This window comes from Salvia miltiorrhiza, chromosome 3, assembly GCF_028751815.1.
Source record: "Salvia miltiorrhiza cultivar Shanhuang (shh) chromosome 3, IMPLAD_Smil_shh, whole genome shotgun sequence".
Classification (NCBI taxonomy): domain Eukaryota; kingdom Viridiplantae; phylum Streptophyta; class Magnoliopsida; order Lamiales; family Lamiaceae; genus Salvia; species Salvia miltiorrhiza.
Window position 1 is genome coordinate 13,094,545 of NC_080389.1, and position 9,143 is coordinate 13,103,687.

The 9,143-nt window shown below is 39.9% G+C and overlaps 2 protein-coding genes across 2 annotated transcripts; both read left to right on the forward strand.

The window, feature by feature from the left end:
* Window positions 1-1,212: 1,212 nt before the first annotated feature.
* On the forward strand, window positions 1,213-1,746 carry LOC131018363 (extensin-like). Its single transcript, XM_057947093.1, has one exon. The coding sequence runs from the start codon at window positions 1,213-1,215 to the stop codon at window positions 1,744-1,746; it is 534 nt and encodes a 177-aa protein (XP_057803076.1).
* Window positions 1,747-4,992: 3,246 nt separating this feature from the next.
* On the forward strand, window positions 4,993-8,547 carry LOC131017537 (endo-1,4-beta-xylanase 5-like). Its single transcript, XM_057946325.1, has 8 exons — window positions 4,993-5,036; window positions 5,126-5,172; window positions 5,259-5,484; window positions 5,757-5,920; window positions 5,983-6,081; window positions 7,103-7,305; window positions 7,394-7,979; window positions 8,065-8,547. The coding sequence occupies exons 1-8, from the start codon at window positions 4,994-4,996 to the stop codon at window positions 8,446-8,448; spliced, it is 1,752 nt and encodes a 583-aa protein (XP_057802308.1). The 5' UTR covers window position 4,993; the 3' UTR covers window positions 8,449-8,547.
* Window positions 8,548-9,143: the final 596 nt, after the last annotated feature.

The window sequence follows — 9,143 nt, forward strand, 5'->3', positions numbered from 1 at the left end:
TTTTAGGGTCCATTTTTTTTTTGCTAAATTTGTTATCTAGACCTAGTATATAGTAATTAAAGACCAAATAAAGTATTCGAACAAAACTTATATGTATGTTACTCTGGCAGATATGGAAAGACCGAAACGCTGTGGTCTGGAAAGCCATTTATCCGACACCGACGTGGTCGGTGGCCTTGGCTACGAACTGCCGCGCTGAGTGGCGCCTTTCCCGGAGTTCCAGAACTTCGGACGGAGATTCTCCATCTTCAGCTAGTGTCTGCGTGGGTTGGCATCAGCTTCAAGCAGGCTCGATTCTTTGTGGAGTAGATGCGGCTTTCTTTAGAGAGGATGACGCCATGGGGTTGGGTTTGGTTATTCGAAACCATGCAGGTGACTTTATGATTGGGAAATCTATTAAAGTGGCTGGTGTTCGCAGCGTGGATGAGGGAGAGCTAATGGGCATCAAGGAGGCTCTCTCCTGGATAAAAAAACAGGGCTATGTGCACGGCATGCATTGTGGAGAGTGACAGCAAGCGAGCCATTGACGTTATAAGATCGAGGGTAAGAAACTTATCGGAGATTGGGGTCATTGCAAACTCTTGCTGAGAAGAACTCATAACGTTCCCTGGTTTTCTTACTCGCCATGTAAAACGTGACCGTAATGTTATTGCGCATCATTTCGCGAGAGCTGCGAGAGATATCGATTCACATCATGTTTGGAATGAACCTCCGATCTTTGTGGTGGGTCATCTCCATCTACCATGTTCTTGTGATTAATAATACTCTCTTGTCTTAAAAAAAAAAAAAAAAAAAAAAAAAAAAACTTATGGTAAAAGACACCAATTTGAAGACACCAATTTTTTTGCTATTTCATTAATTGACTTATAGCTAGTATGTAAAAGACACCAATTCTTTTGCATTTAAGTGGTATAATTTGATAATTGCAGAGAACTTGGTGAACTTAATACATCCAAGATATAAAGGTTTTTTCATTCTAAAATAATTATAAAGGGTTAAGTACCAATTCCCCCCCCCCAACGTCGACCCTTTTATCGTCTTTAACACCCTAAGCTCCTAAGCTCAGGGTAGACGCTGTTTACTATCTCAACGTGTCAAAACTGAACCAAATCCCCCTCACTCTCTTCCCTCATGTGTTTTAACGGTGTTTAACATCGTTAGAAAAATTATTATCATTTTTTAAATTATGGTGGGCCCATCCCTCCATCATTGATGTCCATCACCACCTCCACCCCATCCCTCCGCCGCCGCGCTCTCCTCCCACATAATGCCGCCGCCGCCCTCTCCAGCATCAAGTCCACCCCTGCCCTCACCATCACCCTCACCCCCACCCCCAACAACCACCCCTCCACCTCCACCTTTTCCTTCCCCTTCCCCTCCAACCTCGTCACCTCCCGCACCACCAACTTCTTCCCCTCCGCCGCCCTCATTCTTCACCCCCCTGAATCCCCACCAACCCCAACAAAATCCGAATCCCCTCATCCGCCAGCATTTTTCGCCGCTCCACTGCCATCTTCTCCTGCTCAGCTGCCTCCGTCCCCGTCAACCCTGCCTCATGATGCTTCCGCGCAAACTCCTCCTACGCTAGAAGTCTATTCGTCTCCATTGCCTGCAATTCATCCACCCCAGCCAATGCCTGTTTCTCTAGAAACACCTCCGTCGCCCGCCCCGCTGGTTCGCCGCCGAGTCCTCCACATTCTCACCGTCTCACCACCTTCGACAATTGATTGGAGGATTTCTAGATAGGGATAGAGAAAGAGGGCTGGTGGTGGAGGGATGGGTCCACCAGTTTTTTTTAAAGGGAAAAGTATCAAATAAGCCCCCGTCGTGGTGACCCTTTTCACGTCTAGCCCCCTATAGTCGAAGGGGCATCAACTAAACCCCTAAACTAATTAAAATCGAATAATTTCCCCCTCTGACCTAACGCCGTTAAGTGTCCGTTAACGTTTGGGTTTAATTGCACCCTCTACTTCAGGGGTGGATCTGTACCTTATTTTATTTTTTTTATAATTTCAGCAACCCACCCCCGGCATCAACTTAACCGCCCCCCGTACTCATCGGCTCCAACTTACACTTTGTCAGCTCGCACGCGCTCAATCTCTTGATCGTCGACTGCTTACCGCCGACATGCAGCAGCATCACCAACTCCAGATGTGGACCTTGATTGGATCCTGCTTGGTCCAAATTCATATCCGTATTTTTTTACTTAGGTCGGGATCCGGTCCAAATCCATTAGGTCAAAAAAAATGATATTTATGTCCTGATCCATTAGATTCACAGGTTCTCGAGTCCTGACCTGAAAAAGAGAAAGGTCCAAATCCATTAGGTCCAAAAAAACGAGATTCATGTCCAGATCCATTAGATTCACAGGTTCTCGAGTCCTGACCTGAAAAAGAGAAAAAGAATGGATCCGGCTCAGGACTCGAGAACTTGTGAATCTAATGGATCTGGACATGAATCTCGTTTTTTTGGACCTAATGGATTTGGACCGGATCCCGACCTAAGTAAAAAAATACGGATATGGATTTGGACCAAGCAGGATCCGATCCAGGTCCACATCTGGAGTTGGTGATGCTGCTGCATGTCGGCGGTAAGCAGTCGACTATCAAGAGATTGAGCGCGTGCGAGCTGACAAAGTGTAAGTTGGAGCCGATGAGTACGGGGGGCGGTTAAGTTGATGCCGGGGGTGGGTTGCTGAAATTATAAAAAAAATAAAAATAAATAAAATAAGGTACAGATCCACCCCTGAAGTAGAGGGTGCAATTAAACCCAAACGTTAACGGACACTTAACGGCGTTAGGTCAGAGGGGGGAAATTATTCGATTTTAATTAGTTTAGGGGTTTAGTTGACACCCCTTCGACTATAGGGGGCCAGACGTGAAAAGGGCCACCACGACGGGGGCTTATTTGATACTTTTCCCTTTTTTTAAAAAATAATTAGTATTTTTTCTAACGGTGTTAAGCATTGTTAAAACAGAGGAATATGGAGGGGGGATTTGGTTCAATTTTAACACGTTGAGGTAGTATACAGCGCCCACTCTGAGTTTAGGGTGTTAAAGGCGATAGGGGGTCGATGTTGGGGGGGGGGGGAGGGGAGGGGGTGGGGGATGGGGGATGGGGGAATTGGTATTGGTACTTAACCCTTTTATAAATTTACTTGGATCGTCAATGTGTACCATATCAATTGGTTCTTCAAAAACAAAATTATGTTCATTATGCCCAAATTGATTTTCATACTTATTTGAGTAACTTCATGTAGATCGTTCCCCATGCCATATTCGTTGATGATATGTTAAGTCTATTCCATTACTCAATAAATGCAACTTTACTAGATCAATCTTTTTCCTCAACAAATTTTCACATTTTGAGCATGGGAATGACATCTCATCTCATTACTCGGTAGATATTGCATGACAAATGGCATGAAAGACTCTACTCCTATCTTATATCAATATGTCAATATATATGTTCTTTATCATCCATAATTTATCCATTATTAGTCTAAATATACAATGTATAGACAAAACTTTTGACTCACAATTAGATAAATTAACTATCTATCCAATAAGTTGCAATAAACAAAGAAAATTTTAAATAAGCTAGCATAAATGTAGAATAATTTAGTGCAAACACATGGTAAGCTACAATAATAAATCAAAAATAAAGTTAAATTACCTAAATTGCAGACATAAGTGTGGAGCGAGAGGACATGCACAAGTGGTGAATGTGAGGTAGAAGGCACAACTCAAATACTGAAATCACAAAGTGAAACAATCACTAACCAGTATCAATACATACTTCTATAAATTTATTGAAATTTAATTTGACATATCTTAAGATTTTTGATGATTTTTATAATTTAAACTAACTTGCTTGATTCAAAACCTATTAAAATGATAAAATTAAAGACATCTTAATGATGAAAATAAATATATGAAATTATAATATACTCCCTTTGTCCATGAAAGAACTTTTCTAGGAGAGAGTGATACAAGTCTTAAGAAAAAGTTGTTGAGCGTATTGAGAGTGATGAAAAAGTATTGTAATTAGTATTATGAGTGATGAAAATTAAAGTGAAAAGTAATACTCCCTCACGAAATTGGGGCACAATTACTATATTTGACGTCCACAAAAAATGGGGCACTTTCCCTTTTAGTACATCGGCCCACCATTTTTCTTTATATTTTATTCTTACAAACACCTTTTAATTCAATCTCAACCTTTCATTTCATATAACGGCGGGACTCTTTCTACACTAACCATCCATTTTATTAAAACCCGTGCCCAAAGAATATGCCCTATTTTTGGTGGACGGAGAGAATAGTAAATAATACTCCCTCCGTCCCGTATGAGTGTATCACATATGAGATGACGCGAGTTTTAAAAAAAGGTTGGTAAGTAATGTGTTGAGTGAAAATGAGTGATTGTGGTTGAAATTATTGTGGGGTTATGTAGAAATGAGTAGAAATAAGTGGTTGTGATTAAAAGGAAAAAGTGGGGTCATGTTCCAAAATGGAAGTGATACACTCTTGTGGGACGGACGAAAATAGAAAATATGATACATTCTTATGGGATGGAAGGAGTATACTATAAGTGGTAGGATATCGTCCAAAAATAAGTAGAAAGTTTTTTATATGCAAAAGTTTTTTTTATGAACGTCTCAAAAAAAAATAAAGTAGGAAGTTTTTTATATGCACGAAGTGAATAATTTATTAGTTATGAAAAGTAAATGTCCGTCATATTTCTATATAGACGAATATACATATAATTAAGAGAGCCTACATTTAAAAGTAAGTTCAATGCAATAAAGTCAAAAATGGCATAATGATAGATTAGATGAAATAATAATCTATATACATTATGCCCGCCATGTTATAATGATAGGTTAGGTTCTAAGTCAAAAGAGGTCTCATTCTTAGCCTATTCTCTTTCTATAATGAGGGCTCATTCTTAGCCTATATATTCAACATCACCCCTTCGTCGATCGTCCAAAATGGCTTTTCTCACTGTTTTCACTCTATTATCTCTTTTCTTTGGTACATACTATTCTCTCTCTCTCTCTCATGTGTTTTTCCTCATCATATATATAAACTGACGTCTGTGTTTAATTTTTGTTGATGGTCAGGTTTTGAAGTGCATGCGGTGCCCTATGATTACTCATACACACTTGGGGTAATTAGTTAGATGCATTTTGTTACTTCCTTTACATGCATGATCATCTTCCGTTACTTGCAACTAAATGAATGAAATACTGTCAGTGTGTGGCGAAGCCCAAGCCGCCGCAATACTATGGAGGAATCGCCGTGAATTCGGAATTCGACGACGGATTGACGGGATGGGCAGCAGTTGGAAACGCTGCAATAGCCACTGCCAAGTCGCCGTGCGGCAATAGCTACGCCGTCGTTTCCGGCATTCGCACGCCGCGCTCCGACGGCATTTCTCAGGCCTTCAACGTCGACAGAGACATATTGTACACTGTTTCAGGTAGTTCATTAATTACTTTTTTGTTGCTATACCTAATTAATTGAAAAGGATACTCCCTCTGTCCCACAAAGTTTGAACAGTATTTCTTTTCGAGTTGTCCCGTGAAACTTGAGTACTTTCCTTATATAGTAAAAGTTTTTTTTTTATTCACATTTCACCTTTTCATCTATCACACTTAATACACAAAATACTAATTTCTTAAAACTCGTGTTGAAAAGAAATTGCTTGAGCTTCGCGGGACGGAGGAAGTACTAATTAACACTAATTTGCAGCATGGTTCCAAGTTAGCGTGGGAGAAGCTGCGGTGCAAGTTAAGATAGTAACGAGCGCCGGCAACCGAACCGCTAACTGGATTACTGCAAAAGCCGGTTGTTGGACCATGCTGAAAGGTGGCTTCCACGTCAAAGTGACTGAAGCAGCTGAGCTCCATTTTGAGGTTTCTCTCTCTCTTCATCTCTCTCTCTAACATTAATTTATTTACTTCTTGTGTGTGTCCAGACCAATTCCACAGGATTTGATATGTGGGTTGATAGCATCTCGGTGCAGCCGTTCATGCAAGAAGAGTGGACTCGCCACCAAGCTCTTAGCCTTGAAAAGGTTTAATTAATACTCCCTTTATCTCGTATATATAGGTTGATTGAAATTTACACAATTATTAAGAAAAATTATTAGAAATATATATGGGCTGATTGGAATTTACACAATTATTAAGAAAAATTATTAGAAATGAAAATATATAAGTAAACATTCTATTATGCCCATATTTATTACTCTCTCCGTCTACAATATCGTTTCTACTTTTGTCATTATGGTCCTTCTACAATATCATTTCCACCTCTATTTATAACAGTAGGGTCCAGTGGCGGATCCAAGATTTAATATCTGGGGGTGCGCTACATAAACGTATACTATAGTATATTCTGTACATTGTTTAATTTAAAAATGATAGAATATTTCTTTCTCCTCTAATGACACTCTACTAGTACTTGGATTATCCAAATTCATAACTTTTTCTTGAAAAACATGTTGTACCTATTTTTTTAGATCTTATTTAGATGAACAAGGAACGATGAGAAGATTTTTTTTGTTCTTTTCTTTAAAAATTTTAGTTAGTTCTTCTACAAATGGGGGTACAAATGATAAATTAAAAGCAATTTTTCAATTTTTATATATAATAATATTCTTTTTATAAAAAAATTGGGGGTACAAGTTGTACCCCCTTTGTTCTATACTAGATCCGCCCATGGTAGGGTCCACATAATACTTTATTTTTCTCCACATCTTTATTGTGTGATCCAAACTCTACTCACACTAATACTCACTATTATCAACTATTATCCATCATTTTCTTATAACTCGTGTCATCCACAATTTGGAAACGATATCGTGGATGAATGGAATATTTAATGATAAAATAAAGTTGGAGTAAAATAATGAATTAAATAGGAATATAATAGTAAACGAGTAAAAAAATTACTTTATTGGGAAAATGAGTAAATAAGAAATCTGATTAAGGAAAACAAGCCTATATAGAGAAGACGGAGGGAGTAATTAATGTGGAATTTAATCATCTTTAATAATTATATATGAGATGACACGATGATATGATAATGTGCAGGTGCGAAAGGGGAAAGTGAGATTTGAAGTCGTAGATTCATTGGAAAATCCAGTGGCAGACGCGGCTGTGTTGATCAAACAACATGAGCCGCATTTCCCCTTCGGCTGCAACATGAACCGGTTGATCCTCGACAGCCAAGCATACCAGAGATGGTTCCTGGAGAAACGTTTCAAATATTCCGTTTTTGAAAACGAGCTCAAATGGTAGTTACTTACAGTTATTTTCTTATTAGTTCTAACTCACACTAACACAATTAATATTGTTTTCTTTGTGTTAAATTCAAATTTTCAGGCTGTACACAGAAAAAACCCAGGGAGTGGTGAACTACACGGTCCCGGATGCGATGCTCGCGTTTGCGAAAAAACACCGTATCGCGCTCCGGGGCCACACCATACTATGGGAAGCCCGCAAGTTCCAGCCGGAGTGGCAGAAAAAGCTGTCGCCCGACGAGCTGCGTGAGGCGGTCCTCAAACGAGTCAAGTCGGTAGCGACCAAGTACAAGGGGCAGTTCATCGACTGGGATGTCATCAACGAGAACATGCACTACGCCTTGTACAGCAATGTCACCAACAATGGGATCGACGTCTTCAGACTCCTCCGGCAGCTCGACCCTCGTCCCATCCCCTTCCTCAATGAATTCAACGTCATCGAGGACTGCAGCATCCAATCCAAAGCCAACACGTGGCAATATCTGCAGAAGATCGACCAGCTCAGGAAAGGAGGCTACGGCGGTCCTCTGGGGATCGGCCTCCAGGGCCATTTCCAACTGGAGCCGAATTTCCCCTTCATTAGGGCGTCGATTGATATGCTTCACGCCACCGGATCGCCCATCTGGATCACGGAGTTCGATGTCAACATCCAATCCATGCCGTGGATGGTAACTGTTTTGATGCAAATGTATCCGACTATTATAATTATGAACACTGAATCACGCCCTAATTTTTTTGTATTGCTTTGGGCAGGTTAGATATGTGGAGCCGCTGCTGCACGAGCTTCACTCGCACCCCTACGTGAACGGCATTATAATATGGGGGGCGGTGTGGCCCAATATGTCATGCTTCAGGATGTGCTTGACCGATGACGACTACAACAACTTGCCGGCCGGCGACGCCGTTGACAAGTTCATGAGCGAGTTCATCAGGGTGCCGGATACTAACATGAAAACCGACCGCAACGGCGCCTTTGAAGCTTCGCTCTTCCACGGTGAATATGAGGCCAGCATCACTCTCCCCGACGGAGCTCAACCTCCCACTCCACATAGCTTTAATCTTAAGCCTCACGGAGACGTGCCCGTCATTAAGTTCAAGACTAGGGGTGGTAAAACGAGTTTGTTTAATCGGTTATAATCGTAACAGAATCGAATTTTTGGTTAATCGGTTAACCGATTCGGTTCGGTTTTAGTTATCGAACTATTCTCTAAAATTCGGTTAATCGGTTTAATTGGTAACCGGTCGCATTAAAACCATTATCCAAATTAATAATTATAATATTTTATTTTATTTTAAAAATTAAATTTAAGACAAAGTAATCGAAAATAATTACAAGTTTCTATAAAATAATTTTATGTTCTATGTAAATTTAAATGATGAGTTGGTGGAGTGGATAAGACTTCACTCTTTCTTCCTAGGGGCATAGGTTGAATCCCTTGAATAGCAATAGAATCGTATTTTTTTAAAAAAAAATTGAACAAACCGGTTATACCGATTAACTGGATCGATTAACCGAATCGATTAATCGGTTAATCGAACTACTAATTGGTTCGGTTAGCGGTTAGTAAAATCACTCTTATTCGATTCTGGTTAACTGGAAAATCGATTCTGTTAAAATCGAATCAGGCCGATTACTAGCCTCTATTTTTTCAATTTCTTGTTACAGTTAGCATTACCACCAAAGTTATGATCTGCATGACAATATTTGATTTTGCTATAGTCATGCTTATATGATTTTTTTTTTCTTTTCTCCAATCTTGGTTAATTACTCCCTTTTGCATCTATCAATACAACTCAACTTGTTTTTTTTTTTTTTTTGACGGAAAAAGAGA

What these genes read in the sequence shown, in the direction of transcription:
- LOC131018363 (XM_057947093.1), top strand. Translation starts at nt 1,213, where the DNA reads ATGTCCATCACCACCTCCACCCCATCCCTCCGCCGCCGCGCTCTCCTC.
- LOC131017537 (XM_057946325.1), top strand. Translation starts at nt 4,994, where the DNA reads ATGGCTTTTCTCACTGTTTTCACTCTATTATCTCTTTTCTTTG. An exon ending in CATATTGTACACTGTTTCAG is followed by an intron (nt 5,485 to 5,756) that starts GTAGTTCATTAA and finishes ACTAATTTGCAG; the next exon opens with CATGGTTCCAAGTTAGCGTG. An exon ending in TCCAATCCATGCCGTGGATG is followed by an intron (nt 7,980 to 8,064) that starts GTAACTGTTTTG and finishes TGCTTTGGGCAG; the next exon opens with GTTAGATATGTGGAGCCGCT.